The sequence below is a fragment of the Lissotriton helveticus genome, chromosome 7, assembly GCF_964261635.1.
Source record: "Lissotriton helveticus chromosome 7, aLisHel1.1, whole genome shotgun sequence".
NCBI lineage: Eukaryota > Metazoa > Chordata > Amphibia > Caudata > Salamandridae > Lissotriton > Lissotriton helveticus.
In genome coordinates this window covers 1,771,183,302-1,771,205,539 of record NC_136068.1, presented here as the reverse complement: position 1 = coordinate 1,771,205,539, position 22,238 = coordinate 1,771,183,302, and the positions used below count along the sequence as shown (strand labels likewise).

At 44.5% G+C, this 22,238-nt stretch overlaps 1 protein-coding gene across 3 annotated transcripts in view; it reads right to left on the bottom strand.

The window, feature by feature from the left end:
- Positions 1-3,133: 3,133 nt before the first annotated feature.
- Positions 3,134-22,238, bottom strand: part of SMG9 (SMG9 nonsense mediated mRNA decay factor) — a 193,101-nt gene continuing 173,996 nt past the window's right edge. For all 3 annotated transcript variants that reach the window (XM_078655499.1, XM_078655498.1, XM_078655500.1), the window contains 4 exons: positions 14,643-14,750; positions 14,254-14,379; positions 7,866-8,007; positions 3,134-5,984 (listed from right to left, as the gene is read on the bottom strand). In XM_078655499.1, coding sequence (XP_078511625.1) covers positions 5,906-5,984; positions 7,866-8,007; positions 14,254-14,379; positions 14,643-14,750 — 455 coding nt within the window. In that variant the 3' untranslated portion in view covers positions 3,134-5,905. The remainder of the gene's footprint in view (positions 5,985-7,865; positions 8,008-14,253; positions 14,380-14,642; positions 14,751-22,238) is intronic.

Genomic DNA, 22,238 nt, shown 5'->3' with positions numbered 1-22,238 from the left:
TTGGATACTAAGGTGAGTTTTGGTACACCCTAATTTACTGAGGTTCCAAGTCTCTATGCACAGTTCTGTGTATGAGCAGAATCCCTGTGACAATACCTCCACCGATACCACTACCACTACCACTACCAATTCCACTGCCACCATCAATACCACCACCACCACCATCAATACCACCACCACCACCAATAGCACCACCACCACCAATAGCACCAGCACCACCAATAGCACCAGCACCAGCAATAGCACCAGCCCCACCAATAGCACCAGTCCCACCAATAGCACAAATACCACCACCAATACCATCGCCACCACCAATAGCACCACCACCAATAGCACTGCCACCAATAGCACTGCCACCAATAGCACTGCCACCAATAGCACCGCCACCAATAGCACCTCCAATACCACCACCCATACCACCGCCACAAATACTGCCAACCCCAAGACCAATATCACCACCAATAGCAAAACCACACATAGCACTGCCACCTATACCACCACCACCACTCCAATGCCACCACTAATACCACCAACACCGCCAATACCACCACTGATACCACCAACAATACCACCACCCATACCACCACCAATACCACAGCCACCTATACCACCACCAATAGCACTGCCACTTATACCACCACCAATAGCACTGCCACCAATAGCACCGCCAATACCACCTCCAATACCACCACCCATACCACCGCCACAAATACTGCCACCGCCAATACCAATATCACCACCAATAGCAAAACCACACATAGCACTGCCACCTATACCACCACCAACACTCCAATGCCACCACTAATACCACCAACACCGCCAATACCACCACTGATACCACCACCAATACCACCACCCATACCACCACCACCAATAGCACCGTCACCAATACTGCCACCGCCAATACCAATATCACCACCAATAGCACCACCACAAATAGCACTGCCACCTATACCACCAACACCAATACCACCACCACCAATACCTCCACCACCACCACAACCACCAATACCACCATCAATACCACCCCTTCCACCACCACCTAAACCTCCACCAACACCACAGCCACCGATACCACCATAAATACCACTGCCACTTATACCACCCCCAATACTACAAATCCAATACCACCACCAGCATTACCATTACCAGTGCCAATACCTATACCACCACCAATACCAATACCACAGCCACAACCCATACCACCACCTCAGCGCCTCTCGCTCACTAGTAATAGCAAGGGCACTGTATGAGGCTGAAGCTGCAGCTGAGACCTTCCCTCCCTCCCACATCTGCTTCACTGCACTATTTATCACTACGTTGAAGACGTCACAGGCCAGTCTCTTCCTCTGATATTTACAATCTAACAAGCGGTCGAGAAGGCCCTTTGTTGCAATGCAATACGTATCGCATTTGCGAAAGATTAAACTATTAGTATTGTAAATGACAATGCTTTTTATTTATGTTTTAAAACCCAAAACATAAATCACCAATACCACCACCTCAGCACCTCTCCCTCACTAGTAATAGTATGAGGCTGGAGCTGCAGCTGAGACCTTCCCTCCCTCCATGCCCGCCATATAGCACAGCCCACCCTGCATCAGGTGGTGAGCTGGAGTGTTCTTTATTAGGCCAAAGATAGCAATGACATTACGCATTGTCAAACTGCAAACTCAAAACATGGCGAGGACAGGAAATAGCATCCCCCTCCTGCTCTTCCTCCTCAGCCGCGACAGTGTAATCACAGAGTGGAAGGTGTTGGAGCGCTTTGTTAGGGTTTATAGCTCGGATCAAATGTAGCTCACTTCACACTTTGTGTCTGTGTAATTTACAACACTTACACATCTGCTTCACTGCACTATTTATCACTACTTTGAAGGTGTCGCAGGCCAGTTTCTTCCTCTGATATTTACAATCTAACAAGCGGTCGAGAAGGCCCTTTGTTGCAATGCAATACGTCTTGCATTTGCGAGAGTTTAAGCTATTAGTATTGTAAATGACAATGCCTTTTATTCAGGTTTTAAAACCCAAAACAAAAATAACAGACATAGTCATTTACAATGCCAATAGCTCAAACGTGCGTGAATGCAAGACCTATTGCATTGCAAATGCTTGTTGTCCTATATTTCCAGCATCATGAAACCTAGGTATACTTGCGCTTTACAAACACTAAATACAAATAGACAATAAGCGCTAGAGGTCTTTTGGGAAGGACGAGGTTGATGGTGTAGGTGAAGAGGATGGTCAGTAAATCACCTTCAGAAGAATGTGCGGGTATGATGGAAAAGTCTGGCTCTTGTCCCCTCAAACCAAAACAGCACCAGTAGCAAAGCATAAGAACACTTGTGGTAATTGAGTTGTGGTACAAGGGTAGTGCTAATTGTTTCTAGAGAAGGGGTAGTACTAATAGCTATCTTAGTGCATTCGGGATTATAGAGTACATTCTCACAAGACATCTTATTTTGGTAAAGTAGGTGAAACTGGGCTAAATACTCAAGCGAGAAAGAAAAGCTCATTTAAATTCTCTTTTCTTTGTTGTTGGAACAGGTGATTTCTGTGGCACTAATACTCTGTTTCATAAATGAACAATGGATCAAGTGTTCGAGATAACAACACCAAAGGGAAAATATGTTGGCCGGAAGTCTTAGGTGTAACTCAACCTGCACCAAGAGTTGCCATATAAAGTGACATATAAAACGAAGTGTTTTGTAGTGGCCAAACTACAAAAAAAAGTGTTAAGTAATACATTTGTAACTAGGTCTGATAATAGGAGTTCAATGGGTAAAATCACTTGATAAAGTATTAAGGATGTAGAAAGTGTTTCAGCAGAGAATAGTACACTTCTGGTTGTTCCTGGGAGTACACACAGGCAAAAAAGAATTTATTTGGGGGTTTAGCCGCTTTCTTTCAGAGATAGGAAAGTGTGGCTCAAGGGGCAACTGACTTTAGCAACTCAGAAATTATAGGCCAGCATCTTCTCTGGAATCATATAACATGTACACTCTTCAATGGAGCTATGGGCAAAGCCATCGATTTGCCTACACATTAGAATCACCCTCCCACCAGCTATTTAAAACAGTAAGCAGTCTGGTAACTTGCATGCACAGAGAAAATTGCAGGACATCTTAATCTCTTTTCTTTTATCAGGTTTTATTTTTTAAATACATACACAAGACTTTGGAAGATAATACTCCGGGTATATCCCTTGCATGCATTAGGACAGGGCTTCTCCATTGGTGTAGCTGTGCATGTCCCAGTCTCTCCTCTTATAAAGATGCTTTCAGAATCTAGTTCATTCGAGGACTCTTGCAGGCTTGAAGAGTTTAGGCATTCACTGGTGGAAGCTGGGTACCAACATGGATACTGAAGCCCCTCAACGGTAGATGTTAAACGCAAGGTGTTCAAGGGCTCAATGATATTCTGGAAGTGGGCATGTACAAGTTCAGTGCCTACCTGCTCACTAGTGTTAGGCTCATACGATGGCCTGCTCCTGGTCTCACAAGTGCCACTGAACTCTGCTCCTGTTGCTTACTCTTACTGGGGTGACAGCCCTTTTAAGGTTATCTCCTCTTTTCTATTTCTCGCTCTTACTGGTTTTGTCTAGATTTCACTTACAAAAAAGAAGATTCCGTTATGTGTCGTGTTAATGACCTCAAGTATTATACACTGAACCAAGTCACTCAATTAAATAATGAGTATCTAGCAATTCTATTTAATTAAAATACATTTATTTCATGCAGTACAAAAAAAATCTTTTTAATTTCATTATTTCAAATTTGTTAAAAACTATCATGACAATTTATCTGATCAACAATACGTATTAATCAAAACTTTTCTTAAAACTTTACAGTTTTCCAGTTACAGCATCAATTTTGTAAACATGAAAAAAATGGTATCATTGTGTCGACGCAGCGTTTCGGTGGATTGTTTCGCTTTCTTGACACCTTCTTCAGGACTTACTCAAATTTCACAACTTTTTCCTAGAATTCACAAAATTCAGGCAATACATCAAGGCTCGTTTTAACAGGGAAATTCCGAATGAGCAGACATATTTAAATTGCTTTTTTTTGGGCTTGTTTTTGGGCTTTCCTCTCCTATGATATCGTGAGAAAAATGTCTTTTTCCGACTAGGTAGGACCCCTTTGGATGCAATCTCCAGTGAATAAAAAGGGGTTCACCCTCAGTTTTATCTGTTAACTCTCCTATTCCAATTTCAGTGATGTTTTAGTTAGTCATATATGATGCTACCTATTCCACTTTTGTACTTCAGAGCCAATCTTTTTCCAATTGATCAGACCCAAGGATACTCCTTTTACCTTTGATGTCAGCGATTCGACATGATGGCCCTCTGGTTCCTGTTTTTAACAAATTTTAAATAATGAAATTAAAAAGATCTTTTTTTGTACTGTATGAAATAAATTAATTGGAATTAAATGGAATTGCTAGATACTCATTATATGATTGAGTGACTTGGTTCAGTGTATACTACTTGAGGTCATTAACACGGCTTATAAGGTAATCTTGTTTTTTCTAAGTGATACCGGTCCCTTCTGGTCTAACTGAAATAACTCTATTTTTATGGTTTGTCTAGATTTCAACTTTGGAGACACTTCCATTTTACTACTTTCAGCATCTGTAGGGGCCACGTTAAGATGAAACCCATTGGACAGATGATGGTATTGTGAAATAGTGCATCTGTGGACTAACAGAACTTCATTAAGTTTCTCCTAGCACCTCAGGGCATTGTGAAAAAGAAAATTTATAAAAAAACACAGACTAAACGAAGTCCTGTGAAAGAGGACCTTTGAAAAATAAATGGTGTAAAATTGATACCCCTCAATCGAGGATCATCAAAATAACATTCTGTCTATTTAACTATGAATATTACCTACCACATATCATCTATTGTTATCTACAAAGAATGTACGAACTTCAGTGAAAAATAACCTACACATGGTACCTTGCTATCTCTCTATGTTTAGGGTAACCATTTAAGCTAGAGACATTCAACATGGTCTCCGGCCTTTCTCCTGCTGATGTTCACCTTCTTTGCTCCAAGTGTGATTGTTCACCTCTGAGCTAAGTGACACTTTGAGGCAGGTTATTCTGCTTCACTTGTCTGCATACTAACCATATCACCATACCTCCAGTTCCCTCCCTGGGAATTCCAACCTGAAATAATACACGCCCACCATATTACACCGGTCACTGCTACCAATGAGGACCCCACCAGTAACAGAAGCCTACGCACTTAGAAGCCAAAACCAAACGAAAAACATTTTTGTTTGTGCAAAATCGGCTAGGCATGCATCAGCTCATAACTGAATGCACTGATGATACAAGAGCAAAGCTTAGATTACACAGTAAGGCTGTGAGGGCATCCCATTGTGTAGCCTCCCTGCCTGTGGTACCACAACCTGCATTCATAATTTTTCTGAAGGTCACGTGAAAGGCATTAAAACATTTTTAATATACACTTAAGTTCTTGCTCTCATCATGCACTGTGACCCACTAGGATGAGCCTATGTCTTTCTGCTCAATCAGACACTCGTAGGTGTTTTTCTGACCGTACCACACCAGTTGTGTAGTGAGCAATGCAAGGCGCCACCAGCCTAACCTCAAAAACAAGGATTCAGCCTCTTGTATTTGGCAGATGCGGCCATTCCCTGGTTCTAAACATTCAGTGGTATGCATTTATCATGGTGCATTTATCATGAATGTGGAACATCCATTTAGAGCTGTGAGGCATCGAAAGGCCTCATTCAACTGTCTCCCTCCAACTATCTAGGGCAGTGAAGTGTCTTCTACCATTCCCCTATTGAACCTGGCACACTGCCCTCCTTAAGGTAGGGTGGAGCTCACTGTAACATGCCTCATTACTGCAGGACCATCAGCTCTCACACATCTACCCAAGCAGCCGGCTGTATTCAGCAAGTGCAGAAGATTTCTTCACACCATCCCAGATCCGGGCCGCATAATGGAACCTACCAAAAATAAATAAAGAGAAATAAAATAAAGAAAGGTAAGGCTCAGTGGCAGGACAGCTACATTAGAAGCATCAAAATTACACAAACACAAATGGGAGCCCTGAGGAAAAAAAAAGATAATGTAGGGAAAATGGACGAAAATGAAGGCAGATCAAAACAGGAAGCAACAAATAATGCAAAACAAAGCAACATGAGATGATGTTTTACAGCAAAATCAGAGTAATCAACTCAAACAAAAAAAATAATATAACATACAAAAATAGAAGAAATGTGAGGCTTAACAAAATTGAACAATTTTACCAATTATGTGTACTTTGCAGCTCAGTTCACTCCTCGCCATTGACAGGTTATAGAAATACTGCCACAAAGTTGCTAGAACAGGAAACTATACACAGATGACCGCACAGGGGTACTCTTAACTGGCCCTGCGGTTCTATGCATCTCAGCCATGCCTCACTTCAAAGTCCCTTCCTCTCCGGTGTTAAGTAGGAAGGCTTCCCAAGTAAACCAGAGAGAGGGGACGGGAGGAAGCACAGGTGTTAAAAGTGTGGCCCATATCCAGAAGTACAGGCTTTACCAATCGACTTAGATATGACTACAAACTTTACTAATGTAGTTGTTCAATATCAGTTTTTATTTGCTGCAGTCTTTAGAGTTCCAACAGATTTTTATCTTAAGGTTAAGATTCTGTTCTGTTGTTCTGGTATCAGTTCTGCAATGCATTTCTCTGCAAATCTTTATCAAAAGGCTTACTGAGTTAATTATATTTAACAAAAGACTTCACTGAATAATCCACCAAAGTAATCCCTCGTAATCCCCCTTTTTCCTCCCCATACAGTAAACTATATCTTTAGCACCACGTCCCCTTCACCACTTTCCTGTAAGTGGAGTAAGTCTGAATACTTGTGTTGCATGCGCCAGTGCCTCCCCAACAACATCATTACACTCGATTCGGGAACAAACCCAGCAAATATATGCATCAAATCCTCAGAATATAGATAATGTATAGCCGTAGGTTCCAGTATCATTGTTGTTGGGAGCTCTGAAGCTCCTTAAAGCACTATATACATTAACTGAATGAAGGAACAAAATATGCTGAACAGTATCACAGCTCCTCGTCGGAGAGTTCAGAACTAGAAGTGCAGCCTAAAGATAAGGCAGCACTCGTACTAGAAACTGCCCCAGACCCTGGCCCCTTTAACAAAAGCACAAGAAAAAGTTAAACTTAAAAACACAACTGATGAGAACTCGCCTGCTCAAAGCTACCCTGAAACACTGCATATGGGTGGAGGACTAGCAAGGAATAGCATGAGATGGTGGTTTCCAACAGAGTGAGAGTCCAAACCTCCCAAAACGTATGGGCTGCAAGTTATGGGGTGACAAAACCGTTCCTAGGATGCTTGATTCCAGTCCAGGGAAGACATGGCTTGGCAGTTCGGGCTGGACTGTTCCCATGAGGCGCAGGCTCAAGGCTGATTTGCATATGGCCATGTCTGAACTGGGGTGGTGTGGTGAGCAAAAAAAACGATGGATTTAGGCCCAGATCTCTGTAATGGGGTGAATGTATGACATGGTTCTGCATTCTGTCCATCAACTGTTGTTGCAAGTTATGGGGTGGCACAGATCCAGTGTGTGGTGTCTGAGTAGGGTATTTCAAAGACACCTCCTATGCATGAATGAGACATCCCTCGTGTCTGTCCAACACCCTTGTAGAAGGATACAAAAGTGGTCAAAGCGAGACATCCATTTTGGCCACATATTCCAGCAGTGTCCACTGGGTGTACATACCCACTAGGAATGCAGGTGCTGTGTTACCCACACAGCAATTTAAAACATAAATCACAATACAATGGGCGCCTTGAAGCCCTAAATGCTCACCAGTTCTTCTCGGTGAGGATAGTGTGAGACAGCTGCGGGCGCGACATTGACATTATCTGGCTCCTCAGTTTGTTGATGAGTGACTGGAAACTGGGGTGTCCCTTGTACCCTGGCAGCATGGAGAACAGGGGGACCCCTGTGCCTGAAACACAAAGACAAAGGCAATGAGAGAGAGGAAGCTCAGACACGAAGGGGCACCAAACTATTCTTTATGACTAAGGTGAGCCAACATTCAGTCTCCTATCCAACAGAGAAGGTTTTCGAGATCAAGGCAAGAAGTACATAAACTGTTAAAATAATTCTAAGCAAGCGTGGAGGTACCCAGCAGTGAAAAAATACAGGCCACATATCCAAAAGAACAAGCCATCAATAGATTAGCCATAGGATAAGAGATGAGGAACAAAAACAAAAACTAGATCATATTTGATGCAGCCTTCCTGCTGCCTTCAGTCTCTGCTTTAGACAGGTACTAATGAATAATGTGACAGGTCTGGTTCGCAGTGGAGTGCTTGCATCAAGACAAACTGAGCTTAGGGGGCCGTGAAAGAGGAAATCACTAGTTGAAAAGAGTTACTCAATTACAACTAATCCTACCCACAGACTAGCGTATCGCCAGTCCAAACCTCAGAAACACTATTTCTTTTTAAATTTCTGAACAATTCCAACCACCAAATGAAAGCATGAGCCACACTTTAATGGAACCTTAAAACTTTGCAAAATATTTTTTTCAAGCCCCACTAAGTGGTGTGTACCCACACTGTGTTTCACTTACTCTACACCGCAGGACAGAAAATAGTAAACCTCACTCATTGCTGGTCTTCAAGATTAAGCCCTGAAAGCTAGGATAATGCTGGCATCCTAATAACCGTCCGGGGGGGGGAGGGGGGCATTGTTTCCTGACAAGTTTGCTACATCTGGTGATATTCTTGGCTCGAACCTCTGAGACAATATCTATTATCTTTTTTTCAGGTATTTATCGAGTACAGACCCAGCTGTAGAGGCAGGAAAGCATGCTACATTTAAAAAACAATGTACAATGGTATTTAAGAAGAGGGAAACAAGGAATCAATCAGAGCAACAGAAGCATTTATGATCTGTAATAAGAGGGGGTGATCTACAGGAAGGGGACAGAGGGGAGCAGTAGAATTATACCTACTTCATGGGTTCAAAAGATACCATCCGACGCGCTGTTTGAGATCCGCCAGCCAAAACCTACTTACCCTTCCTCGGTTCAAGCTGGCCACAAAAGGGGGCAAATCCCTTTTTGTACTGGGCACTAAGGCCTGGAATAAGCTTCCCTTATCTTTGCGTACTTTCTCTTTAGAAGCCCCTTTTAGGAAAGCATTAAAAACCTGGATCTTCTCTCTGCCCGATGCTACATGTAGAACTCTGGTGTAACTGTGGTGTATAATGCAGAATATTCTTTCCCTCCAACTCTCCCACCTGAGTTGTGAGTGCGCCAAGATACTCCTTGGAGTGAAAGTGCGCGGTAGAAATGTCTCTTACATTACAAATGTCTCTTACATTACATTACTTTACATTACAATTATGAAGTGAGGTGGCGGGAGGAGGGGATGTGAAGGTTGTCCAGTGGATAGGAGCTGGAAGAGGTGAGTCTTAAGGCTTTTCATGAAATAAAATTAAAAGTTAAATCTGAAGATTTCTGGGAATTGGTTCCATAATCTGTGAGTGAAACAAGTCAATTTCTGCGACTGTATATAATTCGGTCTTATTAGGGTTTTGTTTTAGAGAAAATGCAGACATGCAGCCAATCAAGTTCTCTAGCAAGATGTTGAAGCTTGTTAAAATCAATAGGTTGGAGAATCTAAATTAAACTGAGTGTCATCAGCATTTGGTGCAATGAATGTCTTTATCTTGGGTCACTGCTGCATTAGCTTCTTCTTTCAATCCCCTGACTTCAGGCAAGAACTAAATGATACTTAGCCGTTTGTCCAAAGTACTTCTGTCCATCCCGGCAAAGACAATTTAAAGGCCTGCTGGGATCAGCCAAGATCCGGTGAGGACTAAAAGTCAAAGTGTTATTTCAGTGGGAAAGGACGGCAAAGAAAGAGTAAGCATGGCCAATTACCTACATGCTTACCAACCTCGCCCCATTCTCCTGTTATTGCATGCTCTCAATTCTTTGAGCACCCCATCACCTCTTGGTACGGACGCCTAATTGTGGAGTCCAGTGAGTAACTAAAGAGCAAACAATTGAGAGCACTAGAGATGACGAGTGACAGCAGAGCCACCTACACCTTAAGTCAAAATGCCTGCACATGAGAGAATAACACAGCCTTCATTCACAGCTCTGAAGTGACCTTCATTTCGGGTGGAGTCCCAAGTGATCCACTTCCTCGCAAAATATGCATCCAGCCAAGCCAATGACTTTTAGCGTAAAGTGCGAGGATGACGACAGGGGACTCTCACATTTGACACACTGAGAGCCAGTGTCATTGATAACACCGGTACTGAATTGAATGCACCCACGGCCTAAACAAGGTAACTGCAGTAAAACACTAAAAAGCTCTCTAAGCTAAAGCCAGAACTACTGGCTTTGTTAACGCTTGTTTCAGTTTGAACTGGTTTTTTTTATTTTATTTTTTTAAGAAATAGTAGACTTTAGAAGTAAAGAAATGTTTCGGAGTTCCGACTGTGAGACACAGAGTAGGTCCAAAGTAAAAATCTTGAGTGAGTGATAGAACTAGACTAGACCAGATAGACTAACGCATCATGAAGAAATTGCTGAGAGAAATAAGCTAGCCAGTAAAACACACAAGTTAGAAATACCATCATTTTTTCAATTCCTTTCTAAAGGATAGAAGTCTTTTCACATTTCATTAAATCTCGGTCTTCTGTGACTGTGTTTCCTCTGAAGTACCCTTTGTATAAAATAAAGGAATGATCTTTACAACATGCTGCTACGGCTACAACAGGTGACCTTAATCTTTATACATCTCCCTACCGCCAACTAAGGACGGGGCTTCATTGTTTAGAGTCTGTGTCAAACCCATGCAACTTAAAGATCGTCCTAACCAACTGCAGCTTTATAAGGAAGCCCCAGAGAACTCACATTGGTGTAGACTAGTTAAGAGCTGCCCTGCCACCACAGACCTAACATTATTCGAGAGGCTGATAGGAAGGATCTTCTGCCATAGCTTCGCCTGCAGTCAGCTGCAGGAGACAACTATTGATCTGTGGCACCTTTAATTCACTGAAAAAACAAGGCTTATTACCTTCTCTGCTGCCCTAGGAGAGAAAAATAAGGTATCCAGCCAGAGAAATTATAACTTGGGATTCCATTTTCCAAAGGACTGAGTTTTCAGTGGGACCAAGTCTTAACAAACTGCAGTCCATCCATTGTTTCACTGTAACTAAGGAATTGACAAACTGGCTCTTCAATGTATCCAAAGGCTTATCACATCAGTGGAGGACTTGGGAATTACCTGCATACAAGAAGACGGTGATTACTTAAGCTGGGGCAAGATGCAAATATTGACGAAAACTGGCAGTAACACAGAGCCCAGTTGTACTCCACAGCGTGCCAGGAAGAAAATGGAGCTGCATGATGGCAGCTTCACCATGAATTGTCTGTTTTACATGAATTGAATTAAGCCACGAGAGTGCAAGCCCCTTGATGCTCAACCTCTCAATCCCCCTGATCAATACAGCAAGGTCTACCAAATAAAAAGCTGCAGAGGTCGAACACCACGTGGCATCAATTGTCCAGCTCTAGTTAACAGCAGTGCCGTCTCTGTTCCACATCCTAGTCGGAACTACATCTGGGTCTCCACAAATTAATGGTGCTCTTGCAGAAAACTGGAGAGCCAATGTGCTACAAATGTCTCTCCAAATTTTGCCAAAGCAGTCAAGAGTGAGCTACATCTGTAGATACTTACATTGAAAGGGTCAAGATTAGATTTCTTTAGGACTACCAAATTTCAGGCACTATTCCCTTTGAAAAGAAAGCATTCAGGAGGGATGAGTTAAGGCACTCAAATACCAGAAAGATCTTTCAAAACATTCACAGTGCAGATGTGCAGCAGAGCAGCTGACCGTAGATGACTTAGTATCCTCTTTACCTTAAGTCAGAACTAAAGGATTCACCCTACACAAATATGTACAGTAACTGAATTAACCGCACAAAGAGATTATTTACACCTATACACACATACAGTCTGTAATAGAGGAGGTTAAACACTCTGCATTGGTCAATTTCCTAACAACCCGAAACAGCTTTTTAGCACAAATTTCTGCAGTTCCTATATTATTGCAGATATAGATGGCCTTGGCATTAAAGTGAGCCTTTTTATATCCTTTACAGACTACTTTTACAGTATTTCTAGCATGACCCTCATACTTTTTCTAAAATTGCATCTCTTCCCGTCTTACTTTTGTAAATTTTAAGTTTGGATGTAAACGGGGGTTTTTCTTGTGTCCACTATTTGTTTTCTTACTAACTACAGAATGGCCAGTTTTCAGGATTTCACCAGCCATTTCCGACATGTATTCTTTAAAGACACCACATTTACTAGACATGGGTTATTTAATTATTAAAACAGTCCATTACCTTTAGTAATGTCAATTTTTTTTAGCACTGCAAGATGCACAACTCCTGTTTTTTCCTCATACGCTCTCACCTTAACTAGAGATCGGAAGATTATCTATCCAAAACAGAGGGAAGATCTGGCCTACTATTAGCAACTATTTACACCCAAAAATTAGATCAAGCGAGTGACCTGCTGCATGGGTGGTGCCCAGGACCTATTGCACAAGTCCCAGGATTGTCCTGCTCATTGGAAACTGAACCACCAACGTTAATTTATCATGCCTACATGTATATTAAAATCTGCCAACATTTTTATGTGTCACCTTCTGTTACCAAGGAAGCATGTCGCTCCAAAAATGTCACCAAGGAAAGTAGTTTGTTCCCTCGGAGGTCGAAAGACCAGGGCCATGTAATCTACAAATCTATTTGAAACTGACCAGCGTGCTGCCAAAATGTCATCAAACTCCAGGGACAAATCACTAATTAGTGAGATCTTCTACTCGGATTTAAATGCTAACATAACTATCCCAGCGAATCCCTTGTTCCGGTATTTACACAGGATTGAGTAACTAGGGGCATGGCCAAGACTAAGCCTGGACCAGAGCAGTCTCACAGCCAGCAGTTCGTAAAAAAAAAAACGAAAAAACAATCTACATCCAGAGATTTATCACCTAAACATTCTGAGACTCTGCATGTACGTTTTAGTCAAGACACAGTATTGATCAATATGGCAGCAAAATCATTATTGCGAGTGGCTAAATGGAAGAAACACTTAGCTAGAGGATTCTCACTTTCCCTACTAAATAAGTCAGGACTGCTGCAACTAGAACTGCTTCTTACTGCTTCCTCTTGCATGACGTTTTAGTTTTTGGTTCCACAGAGGGAGAGTGTTGTCTGAGGCACTGACTGACCTTCATTCGTCCAGGGTTTTGGAGTTATACTGAAACCTTCACCTTCTCCTGCTGGCCCGCTCGGTCCGAGTGCAGACAGGAATTACTTTGGCGCACCCACTGCATGGCTGCACACCTCGTTGACATTTGTACTCCTCTGTTCCTTGGTACATCCCCAAGCTGCTATACTGTCCTCCTCAATGAGCTGTTTACCCTGTCCAAGGTGATGCCCACTCTGCTAATCAAGACGATGTACCCGACCAATCACATAGCCTTTTTAAGATGGAAGTGCCAAACTAGAAGCTTCTTAGTCCAAAACCCTCTAGTTATTTAACGGAAAACATTAGACACAACAACATCTTTAAAAAAAGAAGAATAACACTGCCCAGATGCAGCATTAAAATTTCAAGGCAATATATATATAACAAAAATTAAAAAATGTAAAGCCTTCAAATGTCAGCACAAAAGCAAGTTGTGTATTTCACACTACAAAATCTTGGTCGGACACACAGCCCGTTCAAATTCTATCCCCTCTGGTCTTCAGAACATGACCATGTCACTAGACTAAGTTCCGTAGATAACTTTCTATAGTGGGGCAGGTCAGTCATTTACATTTTGTCTCAATTTCTGCACTTGAAATATTCTCAGACTGATGGGAAAGGCTCGTCGCTGAGGTTGGTGAGGCACAGGAAATACTGATGAAGCAAGTATGACTTTTATTCCCACACAGGAAGGACTGGAATTAAAGAGACCCTTATGAATGGCTTTTATTTTGAAGGGAGGGATTCATCTTCAGCAGGTCACTGTGCCTATGTCTAGAGGCTATCTACAAAGGAGCACACTCCTCATGGCCAGCTCTCGGATTACAACAAACAAATAGCATTAAAAGTGGTGAAGAGTTTAGAAAGGAATAACTGGAAAGGTTCAACATTGAGGATCAGAGCCTTACTTGCTCGAGATATGGCCTCATCATTATCGCTGTCCATGCCGGGGATCAGAAAGAGGTTCACCTCACACTCCAGGAAACTGTGAGGTAATCCAGGAAACACATTGCAGTCCAGCATGGAAAGTGTCCCTGAAAAGAACAATAAACACAGGCCTGTGTAAGTTTGAGTCCCAAGGTTGAGAGGAAGCCATGAGAGAAAAGTTCATCTTGCACAAGATGTGCAGGTTCTGGTCTTTTCTACCAGCCGGATACACATCACATTTTTTGAACGAGAATTCACACCATAGCCCTGTTACAGAGAGAAAGAATATGCTAGTGCTTTATGGCATACTGTTGGCCAATCCTGGCTTACGGTGGGAATCAGGGAGTATGCGGTTGGTGCATGGCATTACCTTTGTATCTGAGATGAGAGTGCATCATCAGTTTATCGATAACTGTGTGCATCTGTTTGAGATTGCGTGGACAGAAGTCTTCCCGCTTTGCCTTGTTCTGTAAGAAGACTGTAAAAAGAAAGAGAGAAGCACGTTATTCTTATGTGGATTCCTGTTTCAGATATGAAGTTCCATCTTAGCCTCAAATAGAGCGAGCCACTTGCAATTACCTGCAAAACAGGTAATTAAAGCTAGTTAAGCCTTATTGGGTAGCTGCTCCTTCCCTTTTACTTGTAATTTACCATCCCTTGCTTAGGGTGTTCGGAAGCAGCTCTCTTGTCTGACTGCAGCAAGTGAAAAACAGCACCAACAGCTTTCTGCTGATCCTGCAAGAGATCAGCCACACCCTCAAACCTAAACTGTCCTACTACCAAGTTTTACTTGTAGGATGAGCAAATAGATAAAACATTTAGATTATGATTGACCCCAGAAAGAGCGTTTTTTTACTTGCCCGTTTGCCCTAAATGCTTTGACACAAACAGAGGTCATGTGAATCTGTAAGACGAGCCTAGGGAACGTTTACGTACATACATACTTTTTACAGTGTTGGATAAGACATGCATTACTGCTATAATAGGCATTCCTCACCCCTTTTGAAACGTTGTCGCTTCAGGCAACAATCTTCAATGACAAATGCCAAACTCCCACATACACTATTCCACACAGAGACCCCTTCACCATTCAAGCATTACAAAGAAATCTGCTTGTATTATGGACATGAAGGCAGCTGAATAGGAGGTCAGTTCATGGAGTTCCCATGCAACTGATGTCCGCTTTACTAAAGGGTGGCTACTGGGATTTCGGATGCACCAAAAACAGGAATGTAAATAGGGCTCTAGTGATCACACTCCTGTGATCTGTTGCTGCAGAGTACCCTGAACTGGTGAACTGCGAGAAGTGGACAAGCCAGGTGCTGTACACAACATAAGATAGCATTGCCAAGCTAGAGAGGAGAAGGAACCCTTTTGGAGATATCGGATAGATTGGTCAAAGGCCCAAAGAAAAGTCTATGGAAAGTATTGCAGACAGCATTTCTGAAGTAAATTGAGGGCAGTGAAGGGCATGGGATGGAAACATGCTGCACCCCTTTCAAGTATTGCATCACTCCCATTGATTTAAATAACATGGGCACACCTGGTAACCGTAAAATTATGAAAGGGCCGAAAGATAACCCATAACTATATCCAAAGCAAAGTCTTACATGGTAAGAGAAAGAACAAACGTCAATAAAACGTCAGATAGCTTGGCTTGGAGGGGGTCGATTTGGCATGTGCGGCACCAATACAAATTTTGTCCCAGGACTTGTATATACAGTTTTTGTTGAGTGACTCCTGGCTGCGAAGATGACATTAACCACCTCCGGTGGAAGGTTCAAGGGTGTTCAGCTGTTGCCACTCAATCTCCATGCATGAAAATGGAGATTGTGAATGCTCCCGGACGGGCAGCCAGGTCGGAGGACATATGATCAAGCCCATGAGTTCTTGATACCCTTCTCTCAGTGCCCGATCTGGAGGAACTAGGATTACTTGGGCCCGGTCTGTCCCGATCTTCTTGAGAACAATGGGCAGGAGTGGTGTCAGTGGAAAGGCATATAGGAGTCCGGAGTTCCACTCGAGTCAGAATATGTATCCCAGGAAGAGACATGCTTTCAAAGCTCCACTATGCAGAAGTGCTGACATTGCAAATTCTTAATGGAGGTGCAAAGATTGAGCCATGTTCTCCCCTTTCACGGAAGAGACCTTGTGACACATCTGGGTGTAGCTGCCATTCGTTATCCACCAGCTGTCGATGGCTGAGCTTGTCTTCTCTGGAAGCCAATGAATCGGTCAGGTGGTTCACCACCAGGAAAATTCCTTGGTTGGTCCAGCCATGTCCAGGGGCGAAAGGCCTCTTAGGACCTGGCCCGTATCCTTGCTTTGTTTGTTGCAGTGCCACATGGCATTGGCCATGAGCACCTGTACCAGTCTCCCCTTGATTGACAGAAGGAAGGCTTTCAGCACCAAGCAGTTGGCCCTAAGCTCCAGATGGTCAATGTGGAGCCGGGACTCGGACGGAGACAGAGGCCTCTGATCTCCACCTCTCTCAGACGGCCGCCCAAACCCAGAAGCGATTCCTCGGTCACCCCTGTCAGCTGTGGGAAGGGCAAAGATAGCGGTCTGCAGCAAATCCAATCACGGCCACCACTGCAGATCTTCTGCAGTCTCCTCTGAAATGTGAACGTGGTAGGAGAGGTACCCTTTATTTTGGGCCTAAAGAGACTTCAGATCACACTGCAAAGCCTGCATATGCGACCTGGCGTGCTTGAACAGAAGGATGCAGAAGGCCACAGGTCCCAGCAGTCTCAGATTCGACCTCACTGAAATCCAAGACTGAGGATGAAAGATCAGGATCAAAGCCTTAATTTCCTGGGCTCTCTTCCTAGAGAAACAGGAGAAACTGAATGGCATCTCTGGTCTCCGAAATTGTGCTACCACCATCCGCCATCACTTTTGTGAACACACAAGAGGCAATGGTGAGACAAAAGGGGAGCATAGACGAAGGAAAATGCTCCTATCCCACCACAAATCGCAGGTAGCTCAGATGGGCCGACAGAAGGTATATGGAAATAGGTGTCCTGCTGGTCCAACACTGCCATCCAGTTTCCAGGGTCGAGGGCGGAGGGCGGACAAGATCAGGGCCAGGATGAGCATCTTAAAGTGCAGCACAAATCGCAGGAGCTCAGATGGGCCAACAGAAAGTATATGGAAATAGGTGTCCTGCTGATCAACACTGCCATCCAGTTTCCAGGGTCGAGGGCGGACAAGATCAGGGCCAGGATGAGCATCTTAAAGTGCAGCAATAAACAACTACGTCGTATTGATAGCTGTGTCCCTGCAAGGGCATGTAAAGATGTTTGGCCAGAGAGGTCATGGGGTGGATATGCCTTGTGGTGTCCTGACCTTAGCTGTGGGGGCACTGGGCACCACAGCTTCTACTGCAAAATTGCTGGGTTCCCTGTGGGCAGGACGGCGGCAAGGGACGAATCAGCCAAAGCTGCAAAAGGAGCAATGGAACTGTTGCAATTAGCAAGTTGGGGCGGGGAGGCCTAGAGGGCAAGTGGTAGCCCTGCTCTCCTTAAAACCTGCTTTGCTGCGGAACACAAACAGGTGATTGCCATTTAAGGTCATGTCCATGAGAGACTACTGGATATCATTGAAGAATCCAGTCCATTATTGCCATGCATGGCAGCGAATGGACACGGTGGTGCATATGGGCTGCACCATTGAATCGGTGGAGTCCAAGCCACAACGAATCATGAACTTGACAGCATCATAACCATCTTGAATTGCCAGACAGAGCACTGAGCTAAGGTTTTCAGGCACACCAGGGACGACTTGCACAACTGAATATCAAATGGTGTGTGAGTTGGTGTTAACAGATCGGAGGGCCAAGCTGGTAGAAGAAACGACACATTTGCTGAATGTTACCACTTGCTTCGATTCCTAATCCGGTAAGTGGTGGGAAATGGGTTAGAAATAGAGTGGCTGGTGTAAACCTGCATCACTAGGCTTTCTGGTAAGCGTTGCTGTGACAGAAAAGCTGGGTCACCAGGAGCAGGGCGATGGTGCTTGGAAATTGGTCTATTGAATAAGGGGGCGAAGGCAAGGTTTGTCCTAAGCCCTCAATAATGTATCCGTTTGTGCCATATTTGGAGGACTACGGTCAATACTCTGGTTTTAAACTCCAAGATAAGGAGTTGGAGATCAAGTAATTAAGTCACCCTACATATAAACATTGTGTAGGAAGCATCTTCCTCTGTGGCTGGTCCTGGGGGAGGAATGAAAACCTGTCCCCAGGGAGGTATTGAGGCCACTAGCTTCCTGTAAGACCTTGTAACAGTTACCTTGGTAGGGCAGAGCGAACTCATCAACTAGGTCGCAATCATTATCTGAATCAGCCCCAGAAAGGGAATGCAGAGAGTGTTGTTTAGCCTGTGATAATTCAAGAAGGGGTAACGATGCTAAGGGCACATTCGGATGAGACATTTGTCAGCATCTGCATCTACGTGCTCAGTTCGAGTTGGAACAAGAGCCAGAGGCAAGATAAGTTTATGGTTTAAATTTCTTTATTGTAGTTTCAATCATAGTAGATAATGTCTAAATAGCCTGTTGCAGGGTACATTGCATACATTCATAGTCCCACAACTTCGCCACCCACCCCCGGACCCAGTCACTTTAGAGATAAATACGTAAGGTGTTATTGTCTCCCGCAGGTTGTGCCCTCCTTAGGAACCCTTTAAGTAGTGTATTCGGTGGCCTCCGATAGATGTAAGAGGCCTAAGTATTTGGGACATGTGAATTTATGAAATTCAGAAGTCAAGAGATTCAAAAATGGCTTCCAAAGCTTGGGAAATGCTGATCTTTGTTAATTTGTGTGATGGGGATTCACTCCATTCCCGTTATGTATCACGTTCTGTGCAGCCACCCCTGGTGTGTGGGAATAAGGCCTGTACCCCAGTGTGATAATATATTGTGCAGGGACGCTATTAGTGCAAGTCCAATCTGTCTGCCTCTGCGGGATTTTAATGGAAAGGTAAGTGCATTAGGGAGGCCCAAGAGGATATAGGCCGGGAATCTAGGAAGTTCTGTTTCAAAATGTGCATCAATATCGTTATGAACCTGTGTCCAGTATGATGCCAAGTTCGAACAATGCCATTGAACGTGTGATAAAGTACCGGGGAACCCACATTGGCGCCAACACTCCAGGGATCTGGACGGTGCGTATTTATGTATTCTAGTGGTGGTAAGGTACCAGTATGGTGCAACCTTTGTCGCTGCTTCGATTACCCGGAACATTAAAGGCCTTGTGTAGTGCCTGGTAGTGGATGTCCTCCCAGTCTTTCGGGGGCCTGATGAGCCTGTAAAGTTGTGCAATGAGGCATAAGTTTGTCGAGCTTGAGAGCAGCCAGCGCTCAAATGGATTAAGGTGTTGACGCTCCTGGGTGAACCAAAGGTTGCATTACCCAGTGATGGATCGGTGTGTAATGCCAGCATTTGCTTTCAGGAAGTCCATCCTCTGCACATAGAGTTTTAAACGGGATGGGGTCCTCTGAGTTGAATAGGTGTCCGACGGATCTGCATCTAGGTTGGTTCCAGCAATGGAACGCCGGATTTTTCAAGGCCGGAGTGAAGTGAAGTAGGGGTTCCCTACTGTTGGAGTCAAGGGGGAGGGAAAGGAGGTGAGGTCCCTCCGGCTCGCCGTTTTTTGTCTCATGTAGTTAGAGCTGGTTTTGATGATTGGTTTTGATGATTGAGGAGAGGTAAAGGTTGGGGTGGGGGCGAGCATTTTTGGGGAGAAAAGGGATCCTCCAGAGAGGTTGTCTTGCTAAAACCTTATCCATGAAAGGCCAGTGTTTTTCAGATTCAGCGAATGACCACTCCACAAAAATTCTTAATTGGGTGGCCTGATAATATTAAGTTAGGTATGGGACTCCCAGGCCAACTTCAAGGGGGGTCAGTAGGCCAGGTCTCTGCAAAGACATGGTCTTTTGTCCGCCCAGACAAATCCGCTCTTGGAGGGAATGCAATAACCCCGGTGGAGGCTCTGCTGGCAGGACCTGAAAGAGGTACAGGATCCGGGGCAGGATCGTCATTTCTATTGCTACTATCCTTCCGAACCAGAAGAAAGAGTGCTGCCGCCAGCGGCTGAGGTCGGAACACACCTGGCGGAGCAGGGCGTGATAATTGAGAGCTACTATCATGTGGATTGTAGGAGCAATTTGAAATCCTAGGTAGGAGTTAGGATGGGGCTCAGTGGAGAGGAAATGTTTGACGAAGGGTGTCAAGCGTATGATGCTGCAGAGTCAGACTAAGGGTTTGCGATTTGTGGACATTCATTTTGAATCCGGCTGCTTGGCCAAATACCATTAATTCTTCGAGGAACACCAGTAGGAAGCGGATCATGTCTCCTGAGTCGTCTGCGTAGAGACTGATTGTGTGATGGTCACCTCCAAATTTTTAATCCCTGTGATCGCCAGCTTGTTCCAAACTCTGTACCCCATGGGCTCCATATACAAAGTGAAGAGTAGTGGTGACAGGGAACATCCCAGCCTGGGGCCCCTGGCTATTGAGAATGAGGTGGAGGTGTGGCCGTTGTCCCAGATGTACTAAATATCCATCCTCTGAATCGGTCTCCTAGGCTGAAGGGTTTCAAAGAGGCCTCAAGATACACCAGTGCACTCTGTCGAACGCCTTCTCGGCATCGACTGCCAATATCATCCATTCTTGATCGTGTATTTGCGCCTTGTCTACAAGGTGAAGGACCCTGCGTTTGTCATTACTACATTGCTTTTGCATGATGAAGCCTGCCTGGTCCGGGTCAATGAGGTCCGGGAAAAGGAGTTTAAGGCAAGTGGCTATGTTAAAAGTTAGGCTGCAAACGTCAACATTATCGGCGCCATCTTGCTCTTCTTGAACCCATTCGTGCACGTAAGCGACGGACATTTTGAGCACCATGGCCTCCCTGCCCCTCGCTGATAGCCAGCGCGTCTCTCTCTCTCTCTCTCTCTCTCTCTCAACCTCGCAGGCATCCCCCCGCACGCAGACAACCCCCCCGCTCTCACATGCCTTGGGTCTTAAACCCCTCTTCAGCGCAGCTCTGCCTCGGAATCCCATCCCGTTCCCAGCGCGACACCTCCCTTCATTCCTTTCATGGTCCCAGGCCCTTTGATACAAACCCCCTTTTCCTGTGTGCCCGTTTGTCTTCCTCGTTCCCAGGCCGCCACCTGGCTCTGCGGATACTGTTTATTGCCCCCCCCCGTACAGTAGGAAGCTTCCCCCATTAAAGGACCCTCGAATTGATCAAAGCCCCCACCCTATGAGATCCGATCAACCCCACACATTCCGTGAATCGGCGGAATGTCCAGCTGCGCGATAATCATCACCTGTTGTGACCGGGGTGGGGACTTCAACTGTAAATGTGTGTGAGAACGGGCCTGAAGGGGAGATTCCGAGGATGTCCTTTCATACTTCAAAGCATTGCAAGAATGTGTTACCTGCAATAAAGATCATAAACCTGTGTATAAGAGGCCAGGCCTCAGAGATGCGGTTAGAGCACCTCGTGACGATACTTGCTGTCCGAACTGATGTGTTCTCCTCCGGAGAGAATAAACCCTTGTTTCCTGCCTTCCAGTCTCCAGCGCCTGCCTCTTCATTGATTAATATTCTGTGGGTTAAAGAGGCGACACCGCCGGGCAATACTTAAGGATCTTTGTTTATTGGTTGTCCGTGACCCTTTTTTTACAATTGGCGTCCCAAACGTGGGGCCCATCAGTGACTCGTGGATCCAGTGGGAGAGGTCCTGACGACAGAGTGAATGACTGCAACGATCGGGAGTGCACCTGTCCGATAGACCCTCGTCTGACAGCCGATCATCCGAACTTCACTGGTTCCGAACAGACCTCTCTCGAGTGATCTACGGTCCTGACTGGGAACCATCAGGAGTGCCGCGAGGATTACGAAGAAAAGAGGACGATCGGGCGCTGGATTCGGAAGACAAGAAACTGTCCATGCGGTCCGG